The 22396-nt window shown below is 40.8% G+C and overlaps 3 protein-coding genes across 3 annotated transcripts; all 3 read right to left on the reverse strand.

Annotated features, from left to right (window-relative positions):
- Positions 1 to 8304: 8304 nt before the first annotated feature.
- Positions 8305 to 11486, reverse strand: LOC136442207 (apolipoprotein D-like). Its single transcript, XM_066438950.1, has 5 exons — positions 11078 to 11486; positions 10294 to 10426; positions 9774 to 9895; positions 9156 to 9247; positions 8305 to 8690 (listed from the first exon to the last, which is right to left on the reverse strand). Exons 2-5 carry the CDS (start codon positions 10411 to 10413, stop codon positions 8458 to 8460), a joined length of 567 nt encoding a protein of 188 aa, XP_066295047.1. The 5' UTR covers positions 10414 to 10426; positions 11078 to 11486; the 3' UTR covers positions 8305 to 8457.
- Positions 11487 to 15252: 3766 nt separating this feature from the next.
- Positions 15253 to 16689, reverse strand: LOC136441936 (uncharacterized). Its single transcript, XM_066438498.1, has 2 exons — positions 16017 to 16689; positions 15253 to 15896 (listed from the first exon to the last, which is right to left on the reverse strand). Exons 1-2 carry the CDS (start codon positions 16687 to 16689, stop codon positions 15253 to 15255), a joined length of 1317 nt encoding a protein of 438 aa, XP_066294595.1.
- Positions 16690 to 17215: 526 nt separating this feature from the next.
- Positions 17216 to 18605, reverse strand: LOC136441937 (craniofacial development protein 2-like). Its single transcript, XM_066438499.1, has 2 exons — positions 18577 to 18605; positions 17216 to 17546 (listed from the first exon to the last, which is right to left on the reverse strand). Exons 1-2 carry the CDS (start codon positions 18603 to 18605, stop codon positions 17216 to 17218), a joined length of 360 nt encoding a protein of 119 aa, XP_066294596.1.
- Positions 18606 to 22396: the final 3791 nt, after the last annotated feature.

The raw sequence follows: 22396 nt of genomic DNA on the forward strand, positions 1-22396 counted from the left end.
GTTTACATTCCACCGCAGCACAGGTGTCGCTGCTTCTAGATGCGTTCCCAAACGCAAAGTATTCACACAAACACTATTACAGGGAACGGTATCTACAATGCGGTCTCAAACGTACTGACACGAAAACGACACTGTCTTTCAGCATCACCCCTGGGTTGTTGTTAAAACAACACATCTTTTAAATATTGGTCAGTTTGTGACTTAATAACTGCCAAAGCAGGACGAGTCGCATATAACATTTATAGATATATTATCGAGTCGTTGTAAGATTTCGAAACTTAAAGATGCTAGGTTTGTGTATAATTTGCGATTCTTGCTATCTTTTCAAGATTTCAAAGATTGAAGTGTTCTCTTCATTAAGAACACCGCCATCTTTATAAACAAGATGATTCATTTGTATGATAGTATGAACTATTTGTTTGAATATCAAATGTACGAACAACGTCACATTTTCATCAAGGAAGCATTTGGCGCCACAAGGTTGTTAACATAACAATATCTGACGAGATTGAATGAAAATCGCTAAAATGTGCGTCCTTAACTATGGCTGAAGTACGTAATAAGTATGCTAGAGGGCGCATGCTTACATAGGTACTATCATTATGTCATAGTGAATTTTATGTTTATGCTCAATGCTGTAAAACATAACGAGATTTTTTTTTTCAATTACGGGTTTGAGAAGCAAAAGCTGTTTATTCTGTGATTTCCTGTTTATTGGTGTTTTCACCTCTCATTTAGCTGTCTAGTGACTGCTAATCTTCCATAAGAGAACAAAGTACCTAGTACATAGAATACATACATAACGTACAATGCATTGCATGAAGGGGGTGAAGTCTGCCATCTCTGATCGTATTGCTTTTGCTCAATTTCTTCCTCTCTTCCTCCTCTTCTTCCGTTCGAAACAAGTACGGTTAATGAATTGGACCCGACGGCTATCACCATGGCTACACTCTCCTCTAGCAGGGTCAAATCGCTCGGCAACAAAGCCTCCAGCATCGACCCAGCTATTCTTGCCCAAGGTTTTGGTATTGGTGACGTCACCACCACCAGCTTTCAGCCAATCAGAGGATTGTCACAAACTAGGCTTTGTTGCCGAGGGGCTCGACCCTGCCAGAGGAGGGTACATGGCTACTGGTAGCAGACACGGTTCCTCCGAAAGTGCGAAATGGAACGAAATGGAACGAAATGGAACGAAATGGAACGAAATGGAACGAAATGGAACGAAATGGAACGAAATGGAACGAAATGGAACGAAATGGAACGAAATGGAACGAAATGGAACGAAATGGAACGAAATGGAACGAACTAAAACATATGTAGCATCATGACATGTAATACCAGTAGATAGCGAACTATAAGGAACGTTGTAACATTCACAGTAGACGGGAACAGGAAGCAAATACCTAATATAACGTGTTTTATTTCTTGTATCTGTTTGATAATAGTAAATACAATGTTTTTGCCGCGTTTGTGTGGCTAGATTCTTCCCTGAAAATGGCAGCGCCGCGTGGAAAGAGCTCGGCCGCTCTTCCTTTGTGTTTACCAACGACCTGCAAATGAACTGCTGAAAATAGCAGGGAAAACAAGCAAACGGAACTGAGTATCGAAGTAAGGACTAGATTTCTTGGTGGGTGGTAACATGGCATCTCATAATTCACCAAGAGGGCATGAGGAAAGCTTAATCTTATCATCTATACAGCGTGTTTGCGTGTTGCAAACGGAGCCCCGCATGCAAATGAATCGCCAATGCATGCATCGGAACTGTGCACGTGGGCGTGCTACCGACAGGTTGAATCAAACTCCGGCTTCCAAGTTTTATTTACATACGGTTTTAGTCCATAACTAGTACGTAGCATATGCATATCTCCGCAACAACGATTTTTATGCAACAAATTGTTCGGCTGGTCGGCTGTCGGAGAATGGACCCCTCCGTTAATGATATGCAAATGCAGCTCTGTGCTGCGTCACCAATGTGACATTTCACACTCCATTCAATCACGGACGTGGACTGAGAACTACCCCTGGACACATTTCTGCTTCCTTGTTCATGACAAAACAAAGGGAGCAGGACATGTATTTCACAATTCACACAACACGCAAACACGCTGTATAGATAATGCCCTCTTGGTGAATTATGAGATGCAATGTTACCACCAACTTCTGTACAATCTAGTCCTTACTTCTATATTCAGTTCCGTTCGCTGGTTTCCCTGCTATTTCAGCAGTTCATTTGCAGATAGTTGGTAAAATCAAGGACATTATCTATATAATGTCCTTGGTAAAATCAAGGAAGAGCGGCCGAGCTCTTTGCACACGGCGCTCCCATTTTCAGGGAAGAATCTAGCCACAGAAACGCGGCAAAAACGTTGTATTTAATATCATCAAATAGATTCAAGAAATAAATTACGTTATATTATGTATTTGCTTCCTGTTCCGGTCTACTGTGAATGTTACAACGTTCCTTATATTTCGCTATTTACTGGTATTTCCTTTCATAATGTTACATATGTTTTAGTTCGTTCCATTTCGTTCCATTTCGTTCCATTTCGTTCCATTTCGTTCCATTTCGTTCCGTTTCGTTCCATTTCGTTCCATTTCGTTCCATTTCGCACTTTCGGGGGACCGGCAGAGGTTGTTTTAGTCCATAACTAGTACGTAGCATATGCATATCTCCGCAACAACGATTTTTATACAACAAATTGTTCGGCTGGTCGGCTGTCGGAGAATGGACCCCTCCGCTAATGATATGCAAATGCAGCTCTGTGCTGCGTCACCAATGTGACATTTCACACTCCATTCAATCACGGACGTGGACTGAGAACTACCCCTGGACACATTTCTGCTTCCTTGTTCATGACAAAACAAAGGGAGCAGGACATGTATTTCACAATTCACACAACACGCAAACACGCTGTATAAATAATGCCCTCTTGGTGAATTATGAGATGCAATGTTACCACCAACTTCTGTACAATCTAGTCCTTACTTCTATATTCAGTTCCGTTCGCTGGTTTCCCTGCTATTTCAGCAGTTCATTTGCAGATAGTTGGTAAAATCAAGGACATTATCTATATAATGTCCTTGGTAAAATCAAGGAAGAGCGGCCGAGCTCTTTGCACACGGCGCTCCCATTTTCAGGGAAGAATCTAGCCACAGAAACGCGGCAAAAACGTTGTATTTAATATCATCAAATAGATTCAAGAAATAAATAACGTTATATTATGTATTTGCTTCCTGTTCCGGTCTACTGTGAATGTTACAACGTTCCTTATATTTCGCTATCTACTGGTATTACATGTCATGATGTTACATATGTTTTAGTTCGTTCCATTTCGTTCCATTTCGTTCCATTTCGTTCCATTTCGTTCCATTTCACTTATAAAGAGTCATTCATTTTCTAAATCAAAAACAATGTCCACATGGGACGAACACTAACTTCCGTATTATTATGCTAATATTAGCACAACAGTGCACGCACGGAATCTCGCCTTTTGAAAAAACAGGTGAGAATTCTTTCAGCAGCAAAAACATAAACATAGAGATGCGAACATTACAAATTTCAGAGAGATCAGTAACACTTTTTTTCCTCGAGACAGTCCTTAACTAAATTGTAGAATTAAGGCAGATCTTCGACACAGTCGATATTCTTTCTTGTGTTGTCCGTCAGAGTTATCATGATTCTACAGTTAGCATCCACCCAGGTGTCCATGATCCGATCTCTGTTCTTGGCAGAAAGCGCTGCTGAGAAGATTCGCATGTTCTCTCTGGTTAGGTCTGCCAGGACTAGGAGGGGCTTGTCTTGATCATCACGTTTTCCTTTCAGCTTACTCCGTGCACGAAACACGCGATTCCGGTCTTGCCACGAAATAAACTTCACTAGCATCACTTGCTGCGCCGTCGCGTTCTCCTTCCTGCCGACACGGTGTGCTCGATCGATGCATTCCGGTTGTAAATCAAGGCCCAGTTTGATTCTACAGAAGTTCACAACCTTGTGAATACACATTTCCCCAGTTTCCTTGTCAGCTTCTGGAATGCCACGAATACGCAGACTGTTTCTGCGGGAGTACTGCTCCAGAGCGTTAATTGAGTTACTCACAGACTTTGGTGGGAGGGGGGTCTCTTCCATGCTCTGGATTTTTCCTTCCACACGGTCCATCCTTGTTTCCAGTTCACCCTGACGATGTAGTACTCGCTCCAAATCTTGACGTAGAGACTGCACATCCCTCGCTGTTGCCATATCTTTGAGTTTCTCGTGAACGGTTTGTAACGCAGTTTCAATCGTGGCTTTGAGCTCGTCCAGAAGAGACTTGTCCGCCATGGCGACCTCACCGGTTGAACGTGGAGAACTGCCCAAGTCGTCACTTCCGGAACGTCTCTGACGTTTCTTAGACCTTGTTTTCACCATCAACCATCCGTCTGCAGACATTCGGTGACTCAGATAGCTTAGAAACGGATCGGTAAACGTAGGATCACAGCGCCGAAAACTCGTCTACTGCACCCCGGCCGCCATCTTGGATCAGGTGTCGAATCTTGATTTTTGTTCCATATCATACACATTTTGTAAGACATAGTACATGTGACTTTTCCGCACCTAGCAGTGGTGCAGTTTTGGTGCAGTGTACTATCCAAGCAGAGGAGTGGGTCTGGCTTGTTTTTGACGTGTTTTTAGGTGTTTTGTCAGGCTTTCTATTTTGTCCCATTTTCGTTATGTCGCAAACCGTGTTGAACAAAAATGCCTAAACTGAACGCGTTAAAAATCGGCTGGACCCACACCTCTGCTTGGAGAATAGTTTATTTATTTGACCTACATGTACGTTTATGCAAGGCTATCTTTTTACATGACCTGACACTGTCCCATGTCTCATTATGAAATGTAGTGGGTTAACAACCTATCCTTACTAATTATGCAAATTAGCTCCTGATTTGTATAATTATTTAATGATTATGTAAAGCACCATCTGAGCTCTCTACATACCAAACATCACGACGATCTGTCGACCCCTTCTCAAGTTATTCATGTCCGAATGTCAAAACAAAAACACCCAAGGTAGTTCTTAACAAGCCGCTAGGGAGGCCCAAATTTACTTTCTGTGGCATGAACTATCTACCACACAAAAATCATGACCATAGCACTTTCAGAAAATATGCCCCTAAATTTTGAAGCTCCGCTGTAGTACCTTAGGTACTCACTAGAAGGCCCATTATCGAACTTGACCTTCCTTTCTGTAAACCCTACCCATCCACTCAATATCATACAGATCCATCAACAGCTTCTCGAGTTATGCTGGCGACATACAAATACACATCCACACAAAGCCCACTGCAGTACCGACAGAAAATACCAGGGGAACCATTTTTGAACTTGACCTCCGTTTCCACAATATCTACACATCTGCAACAAATCATGAAGATCCATCAAAGTCTCCGTCACTTTTTTTGCCTACATACAAACACAAAAATGCAAAGTCCGCTGCAGTACTGTTGAAAAACGCAAGGTAAACCATTTCAAACTCGACCTTCCTTTGCACAACCACTACACACCTACCAAAAATCATAAAGATTCATTGAAGCTTTCTTGAGTTATGCTCCTGACATACATTCAGACCCACCCAAGAAATTTTCAACCGAAAACATAATCTTCTCCGAGTACAAGTATGACACAGCAGAATAAGAATATCCGTTTGGGGGTAAACTGGTCATGTTGATGTAGTTTGCTTAATGCTAGCTCATTTATCTAATGTAATTTAAAATGAAATTGTCGGGTTTTGGGCACTTTCATCATAAAAAAATGTGTTAAGTAAAATTGTTACCTACCTTTTTTATTGCAAAGTTTCTAGATATGTTGACTTTGTGAAAAAAAGATATATTGTATAAATGATAAAATCCAAAGTTGAAGCGACCAAAATTTACCAAAGTGTGTCAAGAAACATGGGAACTTTTGCTCTTGTTAGCATTCATATATTTGTATGAAGATTCGACTAGCTTTTAGCACTGTTACAGTAGCAGTATATCACTGTAAATCAAAAACAAAGTAAAGCTACCTTAAAGAGACCTAAAATCAAGAAGGGGGTGTTATTTTCCACTAGATTATGTATCGATGAATACATAATCAGCCGACTTTTTACAGAATTCCACTCGTGGTGAATTACACAAGGTTTAAAACAACATGATACTCACTAAACCCGTGCAGACCCTACCCATGTATTCTCTATTCGTATACACACTTCCTTCATCATGAATATTTTTGGCATCAATGAGGGGTGATAAGCGCAATAAGAAGGCCAGTTGTTGATAAAATATGAAGGAACACACAACACAGGAGTTTTTCTTATGACCCCTGAAATTCTTTTGCCAGGCCTTGCCAGGCACATTGTATTGAGCCATAGGCTGAGGTTGTTTAATTGATTAGAAAACAGGGGGTCACCTGGGGAATGCAGGAGAATACTGAATGCTTTTTGATGCGCACTGTACTAGTGGGTGCTTAATCGTATACTGTAAAAAGTCTTCATTTCTACTTCCTTATATTATCATCTATTGGATAATAACTCGGCCCTCTGGAGTTTAAGTCTCCTTTAAAGTTACGTTTAGTAAACCACTGTAAAGTACCATTGATCCATCACGCCAATCTGACTGTATAAGTCCTTCAAAGATATAAAGACAGTTTTGAACATACCAAATGATGTGTTGGCTTAGCTATGCAACAGTAAGTAAAGTATCCATAACGTTTACTCAAATTGCTTTATGTTATATCTAAAATCTCATTTAGCACCCCATCTAGCATGTCTGTAGTACATTTGCATTAGACTGCATGTTAACCCGATGAAATTCAGCTAATAAAAACATAAGCTTGAATTCCTGTACATGATAATAATTGATGACTGTCTCTGTCATATTATCTACTGGCTTTTTGTTGCACATTGCAGAGGCAACAACAATGATCATTATAGCTACCAGCAAATCCATATGTTATTTAAGGGTTAATGACCCGTCCCTAGGTGTATATGGTGTCATAACGTCTGATCATGTGCTATAACCACCAAATAACGGTTTAATGATGTGGCTATAGTACATGACCAATCGTTATGACACCATATACACCGAGGAACCGGCGGGTCATTAACGTTATTATCACATAGCCTATCCAAACTGACCCATATACAAGAGAGACAAAGTCCTGTATAACACATCGATCCTTTATTTGATACTATACATGTAACATCAAATCAATCCATGTAACACAGCATGGCAACAAAGTATTTGGCATTATTTGCTCTGAAGTTGATAGTGAGTCCAATTCTCGTCTTATGTTACTAAAAGTTGAAGGTAACAGGACCATGACAAGCCCTAATGTGTGAAACATTTTTATCACATAGCCAGGTGGCGTCGACCAATCGGAAGCCTCAATTCCCTATGAGTTTTGACGCCATAAACACCCGTTCACCCGTTCCATTATGTAGAGGGGGAGATTATCTTTTTGTTAATGTTCGTATAATGTTTTTTGTTCCCAAAAATGTTTACTATCTTAGAATAAATCAAATCGTTTGTAAGCATATGACAAAATAGAATTAACCATTTTAACAAGTCAAATCTAAACCGGCGGAAAGAAAACAGTATCTGTAAGTGGAGCTGCCCACAATATTGACCAATCAGAAGGACACCCAGCAGGGACGAATGATGATAATAGATTATAGAATAGATTTGAAAAAGATTTGACATGCCAAGATTGCAATGTTATTAAATATTATCTGTGGAAATTTTGATTTTCAAAATGGAATCTATGGATCTTCTGTACAAAAAGGAAAAATGTAAATTCTGAAACGCATTCTTAGTATAAGGGTTTTATGCGTCATACAGGAATTGTCTCTCTTATATGGGTCAGTTCGGATAGGCTATATGATAATGACGTTAATGAACAGCCTATTCCCTGGAGTATGTGGTGTCATAACGCCTGGTCATGTGCTATAACCACCTCATAGCTGCATGAAGCTGCAGTTTGACGATGCGTAATTGGATTTTACGGACAGTTGTCTCTGGAATATTTGATGTATGACGTATGCGTTTCCAAGACAACAGGCTATTCTGTTTATATCTGTTGAGAGGGCCCTCTTGTAGGCAAACAGTTTCCTGGGAAAATGAGTCTTCAAATAGACTTTAACAACCAGAAAGGAACATGCGACACTAAACAGTTATGGGCGACACATGTACTAGCAGGACTGAACCTATAATGGCAACTTTAGAATCAATGTCCCCACAGCAAGGAGGGGACACACTGCTGAATAAGATATCAGAAAGACAGGCATAACATTCTTTGTAAAATGTAGTTTATTTTCCCCTTGATTACAGAATGAAACTGACAACGTTTGAACTGTTTGAAAAACAAGTGCTTTTGTCACTTTTCAAAATTCTACAATTCTACGTTTTGTTTACTTTAACGTTACATGACAGTAATTGGCGTAGTTACACATTACATTTATTGACATCTTGTACGGTATCAACCATCTTCGTAGCGTCGATCTTGAAATTTTCTAACATTTGGAGGATGTTTTTCCTGGTCTCTTCTTCTACTGTGCGGTCGCGTCCGAGGATCCACAGGAACTCGACCTTGTTGATGATGTAGTAGGAGCAGGAGTACACTACGGTGTAACTCTCGTAGTCCGTGTCCAACACCCAGTACTTCCCCCAAGGTTGCCCTATTAAATGAAAAGGACAACATCAACTTTCAAGAGCATTTAAGAGTTATTATCTACTAATAAATCATAGAATAAGAATCGAGTAAACTCCAAGCATATGTATCGTCCTGGCTTATTTTGTGTTTTGTGGCCCTGTCTTTGTGTGTATGTCTCTATCTCTATCTCTGCTAATTCACGCGTACTTTTTCTCTTGTTCTACCTGCCTAAAAAGGTGGAGAGTTTAAAATGTGTACTACTAGAAAGGCGCACTAATGTTGTAAAAAACTTAGACTGAACCAGCCGGCATCTGATTGGAGATTAGCAGGTCTTCTTTGATGCATTGTCTAAGTCTACGGTATATATGTTGAAGTAGTATATGAAAGCTATGGAACAAAAAAATTACAATACAAAAGGAGAACACCATTAAACCATTCAGAGCAACTCTGAAATTGTACTGCTTAGGAAGTCACAGATATGGAAGCTTACATGAGGAGAACCTGACTTGCAGATGAGCCGGTACGTCGGAGCTGGGGTCATCTCGGACTTGACCGATGACGGTATCTACAATGCCACCTTCCCTAAAAAAGGACCAAAACTGTCTTGAAACGTACTTGTATAAACGCAGCCATGGTGGAAAACACCTATAACCCCATACTGTCTTTTGAGATCCCATCGTAGTGGACATGTAACAGGTGTTTATTTCCCAAATCATTGGCAACAGCATTATTATTATAAGGAAAGCTTATACCCGTGTAATGGATTATGTTGTAATTATTCACGAGTTGATCACAACATTTAATTATATGGGAAATAGACCATTAAATATCATATTTCTCTCGCCTTACAACTAGCCTGAAACCATACCATCGGGAGCTCCCCGGCGCTTGTGCTGGGAGTGATGCCTGCCCGCCCAGACAGATTCGGGGGTGGGTTAACGGCCTTTGATTGATTAGCTCGCTCCTTTAAATGGCAGCTAAGAAGACAGGCTGACAGAAACGGTTCAATATAGCAGACTGGGCCAGATAAAACACACCTAAGCCGGCCCGTAAAGACTGGGACCAGGCTACCTTGCACCTAAAATGTGAGGAATTGATCCAGACGTACTTTATCTGTGTGTTGTTGACCCTGACGATATTGTCGTCCTGCAGGGTGTACTGGGCCGAGCCGCATTCCCCATTCTGAAAACTGTTGGGATATTTGGAGATTTCGTACCAGCGGCCCATGTACTGCCAGGAAATAGAAGGCATGTACACATTAGTATAGAAGACAATAAGACACACGGAACCTACTACGGACGATTCTAAATCTCCGCGCGAGTACATCGAATCTTTGATTGGTGTCATGTGAAAAATATGACGATCTTTCGCAACGTCATTTAAAAAAAGATCTAAATGGCTGAATCTTTTATTTGTTGACCAAATGATTTGGAAAGTGGATTTAGGACATAAATGCCTAAATATTTTTCTTTTACGAAGTGAATTGTTACCTGACGAATGTTTTACTCAAGTAAAGACGCACACAAGAACGCGCAATTTAGGATGGGACCGGGTAGGAACCACATCAAGATCAAACTCCTTTGGAAAGATAATACAACCAAACGGCACTAGTAATAAAAGTGGATTACCGGCTGTAGTTGGAAGTTGTCCTTTGTTGTGACGTCAGGACACGACCCGCCGAACCATGTAATGATTTGTGCATCAGCGATAGCTGCACAGGCTACCGTTGCCAGGATGAAGGTGATCATGATGAAAGCTCGTCTGCAGAAGACAAATGAAAGTATGCGTTGTGTTAATGTTTGCTCTGAATTTTGTGTCATACATACTTATAATATAGTTGTTATAGTGATAATAAGTTTTTATTGCAAGTTCTTGCCCTTAGGCTAATTGCAAGTACATGTAACACGAAAATGACGGAAAGGCAATGATGAGCAGTGTAACATGCTACTCTAGACTACTGACATAAGATTCTAACCTTTCGGGCTCGACTTTTATTCCGAGACAGTGTAAGAGGAATGATCCCAGCTTTTCTAAAATTTAGGCAATTCTTGTACATGAATCTGAGTTGGTCAACCGAGCAGCAGCACGCGGCGGCGGCTGACTACACTATAACTCAGCAAACGACTTGTCATACCTAAACTTTTATATCAAACTCTAACTGCCTCTCAGCAGATGAGAAGAACTTCAAATGCATTTCAATCATCAGGACAGGGTCTTATATGTTTCGACTCCCAATAGGAAGTTATGATTTAGCTAAGCTAAAAATGACGTTGGATATAAATGCAATAATGCCGTCGCTATAAAGTGTATATGTCATGATGGATATTCTGTCGTATTGAAAACAGAAGGGAACCCAGAACAAAAATCGAGTGAGAAAGAATCGTAGACACAAAAGTGAAAATGTACACTAACCTGATGTGACTGCCTGCTGAAGAGCTTCGGGACGTTGCTGAAGTCGTGTGGTCTACCGGAGGCTGAATCTGACTTATATAGCCTAGAATTATGCAACATACCTATTCTCAACGTTACATAATCAAAACTTTACGATAGAGTTTTGAGGTTGTGTAAGTCAATGAGAAGAGACAGCTGTTATGTCTATATATTTTACTTTCTTTAAGCTGACACAGGATATCCATGTATACACATGTTTCAAACACGCGCGAGTACACGTGAGACTGAGGGGTTACTCCAAAAGCAGATGTTATTTTCTAAAAGGCAAAATTTTCATGCCCGAAAAATTAATCCAATTTAAGAAAATGACTTCACAGAAATGGACCATAAGTAATCTAGTCACTGAATAATGACCTCCACATTCATGATTGTGATGATATAGACCTTGGATATGGTGTCAAATGAGGTAATTTTTCGGGTAGCTTTTTGATCTAGAGATATTCAACTATTCACACACACACACACACACACACACACACACACACACACACACACACACACACACACTCTCTCTCTCTGTCTATCTCACACACACACACACGCACACACACGCACACACACGCACACACACACACACACACACACACACTCACACACACACACACACACACACACACACACACACACACACACACACACACTAATTTCAAGATCATTCCTAAATTTGTTAACATCACCCTGACGTTTTGACAGTTAGGAATGATAACTTTACATGTATCCAGGGGGTACTCGGGGAAGAGAATGTTGATGCTAGTTAAAATTGAATGTCAACTTGCCAATACAATTCATTGTTTTTTTATTCAGAAAAAATAGTATATAAAGAAACTGAACACTTTTTGTACATCAGGAGTTAGGTGCGTGTTATTACATTTCTTTCAGTTTGAAAATTCAAATTGTTTGTTAGTCTCACGTCCTTAATAAAGTCAGGTCAGCATTTAAATTTGGCTTGACTCGGAGAAATCATATTTTATACGTCAAAACAACAACAACGAAAACGACAAAACTGCTTCGCTCAGAAATTGTACTAAGGTCTTTAGACACATGCACAATACATTATTTCTCCGACAAAAAGGTAACTGTAAAACACGTGTTATAGGCACATGGTTATACACCAGCTGCAGGTCACTTCCCCACGATTCCGTAACCTACAACCATTAGATAAACAGTAAAAACGTGTACTTTTGCTGATAAAAAGGATGTGGTCACCAAAACGTTTAATTTCCCCACGTATGATTTGTTCCTGATAAGATAAACCAACACGATAGCGAAGGTGTCCTCGGAATTGTTGATATTATGCAAAGAACAGATGTGTTCTTCACAGACATCGGAACTAAAAGTGTATCCCTGTCGCTGATTGGACAACGTGACTGTTTTATCCATTCACCGTATCTACCTTATGAAACCACAATTATGTAAATTCGAAATGTTGCATAATTCTAAGCTATATAAAGCAGATTAACAGCTTTGTTTCAAGCAGATATCTCCACCTCAGCGACGGCGTGTATGCAACCTGTATACTTTTACAGCAATCATGTATGTTAGGGTCACAAACTCTTAGAACTTAAAAGAATGTACATGCAAAACGTTAAAAAAGTGCTCCTTACCATTAATTATGCATATTCTTTTATGCATTTCTCATTGTTTTCTCGAACAGCTCAGTCGGCTCCCAGGTTTGTGACCCTAGAATTAGATATATATGTAGTTAAGCTTATTATGTGTTAGGAAGGGTCAAGTTGATTTTTTTCTTGTTCTTTTCTACAATAATGTATACATGTACTATGTTATGCTTAAAGGCCCACTATGTAGGATTTTGGCGCAAAAATTGAAAATATTCTTGTGAACAAATCTTAATGTTAATGGCAGGTACTCACCCCTTTTCAGCATATTTTCGTCATTATTTTGTCTATTTTTGGTATTTGTGAACTGTACAAAAACAAAACAAAAACTCCCGGACACCATCTCAATAGTAGATAAACAACAACATCCCAGTGCACTGGAGGACCCCCATGGTGGTCTAATCACTTAGGCACACGTTAGACTGCCAGATGCCATGAAGCTCTTCTTCTTTGGAAACACTCATATCTTTTTCTAAGAGGGTAGAATACAACTATTAATTTATTCTAGAGAGTCTACTTTGAAGGGTATCAATAAAGTGTGGTTATTTTCCCTTCAAAACTACAAGAACTCTGGTAAGGATGATTTTTTACAGAAACTGGTGAACTGTAAACAGGCCCCCCACTGGGCGGTCAGCCTGATAGTTTCACACTGTGTGTTGTTTTGGATGGAGGATAACAGTTTTCTAAAGTTGTTTGTATGGTGCAGTAATGTTGTAACCTCCCTTCCTGAATATCTGTAAGCAATTCTATAGAGTTGATAAAGCTTGCTATGCAAAGAAACAGTAGGAAAATCTACTTTCTGTATTGGCCTAAAACTACATAGTGGGTCTTTAAGGGCAAATTTCCAAAGCTTGCGGGAACGCAAAAAAATGATATAAAAACAGCAAAACACACAAAACCAAAAAAAAGTACTATTTACCTTAAATTACGTTTATTCTCGATACGCATTTTTCATTCTGTTTTCTCAAACAGCCGTGTCGGGCCCCGGCTTGGAAATGTGACCTAGCATTAGATATATCTAGTTAAGCTTACCATTTGTTAGGTAGGGTCAAGTTTAATTTTTCGAATTTTTCAAAATTTTGTAGATGTTGATAATGCCTGTTTATGGTACAGAGGTAGTTTGTAGCCATTTATTCTAAGTCCTATTAAAATTTTGGCTACTTATTTCATAGCTTAGGCTGATGTGAATTGGAACACACACTCGCACACATACATACAGACAAACACAAACTAACACTCACATACTAATGCGCACAGATGCACTCACTCACAACCTCAACATACTAACACAAACACATTAACTATCCGACGGATGCCTTAGCCTGAAGCTGCAAAATGAGTTTAAAATACAGTCCATAAAGGTTCCAAGCTTCCTTTGTACCATGCTATTACATTATCAGCGATTACTACATATATATTTTAGCTTAGTTAGCATTAGTTAGCATTTTTAGCTTAGTAAGAAATAGGATTTTAAACTCATTTTTAGCTTGGTATATTTACCATTTTTAGTCAGGTATTTTAGTTAGCATTTCAAAACATTTTTAGCTTAGAAAAAGAATTGTGAAATAGCTAGCTCAAAAATGCTATAAAAATTACACTTTTTTTGCAAAGCTAATAGCATTTTTAGCCTAGATTCATATGCCACTACTCTCCAAGCAGATGTTCGGCTTGGCACATGAAGAATACCGGACAAAAAAGAAAGTCCAAAAAAATGCCTAAAATATAGAAATACAGCTGGAGCCGACCTCTGCTTGGAAAGTAACAAGATAAAGTCAGATTTAATGAACATTTACACAGCTGTTTTGTTTAGAAGATAAGAATGTCCTTTGTGTCTATGGTGCATACAGTAGGCACCGGTAGTCAAATTATGTAATGTGCTCTGATGACATCTAAATTAGTAGGCTTTGTTGAAAATGCTATAAATTGATTTGCTTACGATACGGTCCTTTGTTCACAATTAGCTTTGGTGTGTATCTAGTAGTGCAAACTTGGCAACCTTGTTCAAGAAAAATACACCAGAGCTTTGTGATCAAAGGCATTTTCCTCTGTACACTTTGCATTTGTCTGTTTTGTAGAAACAAAATGCAATCAAATAAACAGTTTGAAACCAGGTGTGTTCTTACTATAAGATTTTGAAGGAAGTTGATGCTTTCTCCCTGCCCACCCTCAAACTGGCATGAAATGGATGTTCCCTCTCCCCACTTCCTCTCTGACATGAAATGGATGTTCCCTCTCCCCCACCTCACCTGAAATGCATTGTCCCACTCTCCCATCCTCTAAAGTCTCTCTCTCTCTCTCTCTCTCTCTCTCTCTCTCTCTCTCTCTCTCTCTCTCTCTCTCTCTCTCTCTCTCTCTCTCTCTCTCTCTCTCTCTCTCTCTCTCTCTCTCTCTCTCTCTCTCTCTCTCTCTCCCTTGCAAGGTCCTCCCAGTGCTCTGTATCAATATCTAGAGCCTTCAAGTCCCTCTTGCAGACATCTTTGAAACGCAGCTGTGGCCTCCCGGTACGTCTCTTTCCTGAGATCAGTTCTCCGTAGAGAAGGTCTTTGGGGATTCGGCCATCCTCCATGCGACGAACTTCAGTTCATAGTCACCGATGGTGATGGCTGGAGGTGCTTCTACATCCTGGCCCAGCACTTCTGTCTTCTTAAGGCTGATGATCAGACCAAAGTCCTGGCATGCCCTGGAGAAGCGATCCGTCAAAGACTGGAGTCCCTGCTCTGTGTGAGCTGCAAGTCCGGTGTCATCAGCGAACAGTAGATCTCTGATCAGGGCTTCCCTTACCTTTGTTTTGGCCTTGAGGCGGTTGAGGTTGAAGAGTCTGCCGTCGGATCTTGTGCGGAGGTAAATTCCTTCTGTTGCTGTTCCAAAGGCTTGCTTCAGGAGCAGGGCAAAGAAGATCCCAAACAGCTGCGTGGGGGCCAGAACGCAGCCTTGTTTTACACCGCCGCGTATGTCAAATGGCTCAGATAGGTTGCCACTGTACAGTACTGTCCCCTTCATGTTGGTGTGGAAGGATTTGATGAGGCTCTGTAGCTTTGGTGGACAGCCTATCTTGGGTAAGATCTTGAAGAGGCCGTCTCTGCTAACCATGGCGAACGACTTGGTGAGGTCGATGAATGCTATGTATACAGGGGCATGTTCTGTTCCCTGCACTTCTCTTGCAGCTGATGGAGGGAGAAGATCATGTCGATCGTCGATCTGTTGGCGCGAAATCCACACTGCGACTCGGGGTAGACACGTTCAGCAAGCCGTTGTAGACGGGCTAGTACAACTTTGGCGTATACCTTGCCGACCACGCTGAGTAGTGTAATTCCCCGGTAATTGTTGCAGTCGCTTCTCTCTCCCTTGTTTTTGTGTAGGGAGTTCGTGTAGCGGGAGCAGTAAGACAGTCTTGCAGTGTTTGAGTAGGTCGGACGGGATTGCGTCACTGCCTGGTGCCTTTCCTGTGGACAAGCTGTCGATGGCTTTGTTGAGCTCATCCAAGGTTGGCTCAGCATCTAGTTCAGCCATGGTTGGCAGACATTCGATTGCGTCAAGGGCTGAGGGGGACACAGTGTTTTGCCTGGAGTAGAGGTCCGAGTAGTGCTCCACCCATCTCTCCATCTGTAGCATCTTGTCTGTGATCTCTTCCCCAGTGGTGGACTTAAGGGGAGCTGTCTTGCTCTGGGTTGGTCCAAGTGCCCTCTTAATACCATCATACATACCTCTGATGTTTCCTATTATGGCAGCTATATGGATGTCTTCACTAAGCTTGCTCCAGTACTCGTTGGCACACCGTCGGGCTGTCTGTTTGACTTTGTTCCTTGCGGCTCTGAGGACGTGGAGATTCCTCTCGCTGGGTGTCCTCTTGTACTCTGCGAGAGCAGCACGTTTGGCTTCCATCACGGGGGCCATCTCTGTTGACTTGGCATCAAACCAGTCGTGTGACTGTGTGGTCTTTCTTCCGAAGGTAGCCATGGCTGTACGATGCATCACGTCTCGCAGAACATTCCACTTCTTTGTCGCAGACAGTCGAGATGGCTTGCTGTTAACTTACTTCTCAAAAGCAACAGTAAACTTTTCCACAAAATTTAGTTGAGCCATTCTGCTGATGTCGATACGTGGCTTTCCCGCCTGTCTTGCGTGGTGGAATTTCTTCGGTTCCATTTTGAACTTGCAGCATACCAGGGAGTGGTCTGTATCGCAGTCTGCACTCTGATACGCACGTGTGAGTAGCACGTTCTTGAGCGAGGTCCGTCTTGTCAGGATCAGGTCCAGCTGGTGCCAGTGCTTCGAGCGAGGGTGTCGCCAGGAAACCTTGTGTTGGGGCTTGGTCTGGAAGTACAAGTTTGTGATGCACAGGTTGTGATATGCGCAAAACTCCAGCGCTCGCTGTCCATTTTCGTTCATCTTGCCAACACCAAATTTCCCAAGGCATGCTGGCCAGGATTCATGGTCGTCACCCACTCTTGCGTTGAAGTCACCTAGGAGGACTAGTTGTTCGTCACTGGGAATGTTCCTGATGCATGGTAGCTGTGAGATTCTCGTAGAACTCATCTTTTACTTCAGGGGTGGCAGCAAGTGTCGGGGCGTATACGCTGACAAGGGTGATGGGGCCTTTGGTTGTGTTGAGGCGGAGAGAGAGGAGACGCGCAGATCCATTACTTCCCGGCTCCACCATCCTCAGTAAGGTGTTCTTCACCGCGAAGCCTACTCCGGGCTCCCTGGGCTCATTGCACCCCTTCCCCTGCCAGTAGAACGTGTAGTCCTGCTCCTTTAGAGTGCCTGAGTCAGCAAGGCGTGTTTCCTGAAGTGCAGCTATATCCACGTTCAGCCTCCTCAATTCATCATTGGTAATAATAATAATAATTCAATGTTTTATTCAATAAAAGAAAGCCTTCGCAGCACTCAATTGAGCACTGAATTGTGGTTTCTGTACATTTTCGCTTTCATTTACACATATATTTACATAAGTTATATTGCACTTAACACATTGCACGTACACCGCTTAGAGTAAAAAAGAACAATATTGCAATTACTGCACGTCTACTGGTGCGCAAGAGTCACTGTCTGTGAGGATCAGGTTGCAGCTTCGGAACTGTTCAACTGTCTAGTAATGTAGGGGATTGCACTTTTTGCAAAGCGGTCAGTTCTTGTTCTAACATTGTCAAGTTGACTGCTCGACCGCGTTGAGCGCCCGCTGATATCACCCCGGCGTTGTGGGAACCACTGGCGGAAGTTTGCAGACTGCATGAGCTTCTTGGCGAATGCCAGACACAGGTGGTCTTGCCGTGTCTCTAGGGTGTCGAGACCGAGAAGGTGGCAAGAGTCTATATAGTTGGTGTATTTGTGGCCAAGGATGGTTCTGACAGCTCGGCGTTGGACTTTCTCCAGTTGTTTGCGCTGCGCTTGCGTGAGTCCTGGGTGCCACACTGTCACTGGCGCCGCGTATTCACACACAGGTCGAACGTAACATGTATAGATTGTTAACAGATCTTCTGCAGTCATACCGACTGATTTCAACTTTCGAAGAAAGAACAATCTTGTGCTGCCTTTCTTCGCCATGTACTCTACTTGTGTGTTCCATTTAAGGTCCGCTTGCAGGTACAGGCCAAGTAGCTTCACTACCTTAACTTCAGGAGGAACGTCGTGAGAGAGCGAAAGCGGTTCTTTTGAGCGAGAGATACTCTATGAAAGCTGATGTGATCATAAGGGGCATCCCGTGTAGTAAGGAGGAGGACTGTTTTCAAGTATTCACAGGCTTCCTAGTCAACGAACTGGGGTTCGATTCGAGTATTGCGAATGCTATGCCTATCGTCGCCGTTCACCGGCTTGCAAAGCCATCATCTTCCAAGCCAGACCCACCTTTGCTTGTTCGGTTTGTCAGCTACCATGACAAGGATCGTGTGTTACAAGCTGGCCGTAATATGCGTGTTAGAAACAAGTTCGTGGTGCATGAACATTTGCCGCCCCCCCTACAGGCTGCACGGTCTAAACTGATACCAGATAGGAATGCGGAAGTGGACAAAGCCAGGCGCAGCAACATGAAAGTCAACGCTTCAATCAGGGTGCCTCCCAAAAGTACTTTCGCTGTGTTGTTAGTCAACGGGATGGAGAAAAAACGTGTGGATGCGCTAGATCTTATCCTGTCTTCGTAGAATGAACTTGAATGACTCAACATGATTGATTTAGCCCACCTGATGAACCATGCATGAGCAATGTCTTCTGGACGGCGGAGACGAATTTGCATTAAAATGTTGTTATCTCCACAAAGTGCGTCTGAAGAATTCTTGACAGGTGTAAAACAGTGTTTCTTGGCCATAGGGGCTTATTTGTTATTATTGTCCTTCGTTCTCATGTCACGCTGTGACTGACTTGTGTTAAGTTATATCTTTGATTTACTTCTGTTCTGATTCTGTTCTTGTCCAATGATTCTGACATTAACATACAGGATTAAATACTTATTCTGTTTAGTGTGCATGGGAATGGAAATGATATTGTTTTTGACCCGAATAGTTATTTTTGTTGTGCTTGTTATTGACATTTTGCTCCTCTGGACTTAAAACGATTAATTATAAATATAATGGAGCGAATGCCCAGATACCACCGGAAAAAGAAAATGATCTTGGATTCTCAGTTGTATACCATTATGTATATTCTTTTGTTATACAGGGTAGCTGATACCCTGTCTGTCTGTCTGTTTATTTTTTGGTGTTATTATGAAGACCTCCCTTTTGTAGTATTCATGGCCACCCTTAATAAGTTTTATGTTATGGTTATTTCTCTTTTGACTTATACTGATTTAATTCCTACTGATGTTCCAGCTATAATTAATTCAACTCAAGCCGATATGTATCATTTCTTACATGGCTTTTGTTTGATTCATATTGATTTTATATCATCTACTATAGCTACCAACTCTAAGCTAACACAAGTTATGTCTCATGATTTTGTTGTTACTTGCTTGATTATTACTGAATTGGTTCCTGTTATTTTGGCAACCACTGTTGAACTGAACACTAATTTATGTTGGCACTTTATTGTTTCTACTTAATCGATATTGATATTGAGTTCATTTCTGTTATCAAGCTAACTCGATTTCTGGTTCGTGACGTTACCCTTCATCTCGTTCACATTGAGTTCATAGCGGTTGCTATGGTAACCATGGCTGAGCTAACACCAGTTATGATTTTTGTTCATATTGCCTCTTATTGCGCGATTTATGGTTACAAATTTATGATTTTGCAATTGAGTTCACTTGAATCATTGTATGAATTGTTCTGTTATTTTGTTACTATTATCTTTATTCTGATTCATTTTCATTGCTTTACATTTTTATGTTTATGTTTGATGGTTCCCCAAGTTTATTTTACTTATAGTTATGTACCAGCAGTATCACCTGAGAGAATCCTGTCCTCCGATGACCTGACCCAGCTTTCCTCTCCGAGATGTTTTAACTCCCAGAGAATATCATCAACATGTCTAAGGTAGAGTGTCGGATTTCTAGTTACAATTGTAATGGGCTGGGGGATTTTCACAAGCGAATGGGACTTTTTACCTGGTTAAGTGACAAACCTTACCACTTATATTGTATACAAGAAACACATACAACTGTAAGTGATGAAAAAAGATGGCAGAACGAATGGGGTGGACAAATATATTTCTCCCATGGTACTTCAAATCAAAGAGGGGTTGCTATTTTGATAAAGAGTAGCGCCAGCGTTCAGGTTAATCAGGTTAAAACGGATGAAAGTGGACGGTGGATTGTGTTAGACATCGAGGTAGATAATTTGCATTTCTGTCTTGTGAACTTATATGCTCCAAATGATGACTGTCTGTCCTTTTTTAAGGAATTAGAAGAAGCTATAGATACATTTGAGATTAGTAATGAACATTTAGTTGTGGTGGGAGATTTTAATACAGTGCAGAATTCAGCCATGGATAGATCAGGTGCTCGACTTCGAAATTATCACCCGAACGCACTAGAAGCTATTTCGGAGCTAAAAGGAAAATTCGACTTGCATGATGTGTGGCGTTTTAGAAACCCTAATGTTGTTCGGTATACATGGCGCCGGGGGCTCTACGCTAGTAGGCTAGATTATTTTCTGATATCCTTTTCATTATTAAACAGAGTTACTAAGTGTTCTATTGCAGACAAATTTAGATCTGATCACAATTTAATCACCTTGTCTTTTGTTACGGCGGATTTCCCACGAGGGCCTGGCTACTGGCAATTTAATCAATCCCTTCTTGATGACAAACTTTTTCTTGTACAGACCAAACAAATTATGTCATAATTTTTTAAAAATAACGTCAACACCGCAAATCCTCAAATTGTCTGGGATACGGCAAAGTGCTTTTTTCGTGGTCACTGTATTAAATTTAGTAGCTGGAGGAAAAAACAATACCTGATGAAAGAAAAAGAACTCATTGACGAAATTAATATGTTGCAGAGTCAAATTGATAGTGTCGCCTCTCCCCCACCCGCCCAACTAGATGAATTAATTTATAAACAAAATTTATTAGAATCTTTATATAATGAACGTCTTAATGGTATCTTGTTAAGGTCAAAATGACGTTGGATGGAGCTGGGGGAAAAGTGCACTAAATATTTTATAAATCTAATCCACCGTAATTATACAAGAAAAAATATACAACGACTCAAAAGGCCCTCGGGGGAGGTAATTTCTAACCCTAAAGACATTCTTTCTGATCAGGTTAATTTTTATTCTGAACTGTACTCTTTTGAAGATATTCCAATGCCTCTTTCTGATGTAAATTGTGATGGTTTTTTCCCCGATGACTATGGTAAACGTTTATCAGATGAGCAACAGCAACTTTGTGAAGGTCTAATAACCGAAGAAGAATTGAAAAATGCAATACATTCATTTCAGGCTGGGAAATCACCAGGGATTGATGGAATACCTATAGAAGTCTATAAGATTTTTTTTGATGTCTTTAAAAAACCAATGTTAACATGTTTTAATTATTCATTTGGTAATGGATGTCTCTCAGAAACTCAAAGAAAAGGACTTATTTCATTGCTACTCAAAAAAGACAGTAAAGGTATAGACAAGGACCCAACTGCCATGGGGAATTGGCGCCCCCTTACCCTTTTAGGTTGTGACACAAGAATACTTTCCAAATGCATATCTTTGAGAATCAAACATGTAATTACGGACATAATTGAACAGGATCAGACAGGGTTTATTAAGGATAGGTACATAGGCGACAATATTAGAAGACTAATAGACACAATAGAACATTACGATCAAGAGAGTAAACCTGGGTTAATATTTGTAGCTGATTTTAAAAAAGCATTTGATACGTTAAGGTGGGATTTTATGTTTAAAGCTTTAGAATTTTTCAATTTTGGTCCACAGTTAATTACATGGGTAAAGGTCTTATATGAAAAAACAACGAGTTGCGTCATAAACAGCGGTTATATTGCAGACCCCTTCATTTTAAGTCGCGGAGTTCGCCAAGGATGTCCATTGTCCCCATATCTTTTTCTCATGGCGGTTGAGATTCTTGCTATTAAGATTAGGTCTAATCCTTCTATTCGGGGCTTAAAGATATATGAAAAGATTGCAAAGATATCGCAGTACGCCGACGATTCAAATTTTCCATTCGAACCAAAGCTAGAATCATTTTATGCCTTGTTGTCTGATTTAGAGCGTTTTCC

Source organism: Branchiostoma lanceolatum, chromosome 9 (assembly GCF_035083965.1).
Source record: "Branchiostoma lanceolatum isolate klBraLanc5 chromosome 9, klBraLanc5.hap2, whole genome shotgun sequence".
Lineage (NCBI taxonomy): Eukaryota > Metazoa > Chordata > Leptocardii > Amphioxiformes > Branchiostomatidae > Branchiostoma > Branchiostoma lanceolatum.

Bases quoted from the DNA above. Each gene is read 5' to 3' on its own strand.
- LOC136442207 (XM_066438950.1), bottom strand. From the start codon at position 10,413: ATGATCACCTTCATCCTGGCAACGGTAGCCTGTGCAGCTATCGCTGAT. The intron at 9,248-9,773 runs GTACGTCTGGAT...GTCCTTTTTTAG, and splicing joins GTCAACAACACACAGATAAA to GGAAGGTGGCATTGTAGATA. The intron at 8,691-9,155 runs GTAAGCTTCCAT...TTCATTTAATAG, and splicing joins GCAAGTCAGGTTCTCCTCAT to GGCAACCTTGGGGGAAGTAC.
- LOC136441936 (XM_066438498.1), bottom strand. From the start codon at position 16,689: ATGGCTACCTTCGGAAGAAAGACCACACAGTCACACGACTGGTTTGAT. The intron at 15,897-16,016 runs GTATACGCCAAA...TCCCTCCATCAG, and splicing joins TACTCAGCGTGGTCGGCAAG to CTGCAAGAGAAGTGCAGGGA.
- LOC136441937 (XM_066438499.1), bottom strand. From the start codon at position 18,605: ATGGTAGCTGACAAACCGAACAAGCAAAG. The intron at 17,547-18,576 runs GTGGGTCTGGCT...TGAATTGAGGAG, and splicing joins GACAAACCGAACAAGCAAAG to GCTGAACGTGGATATAGCTG.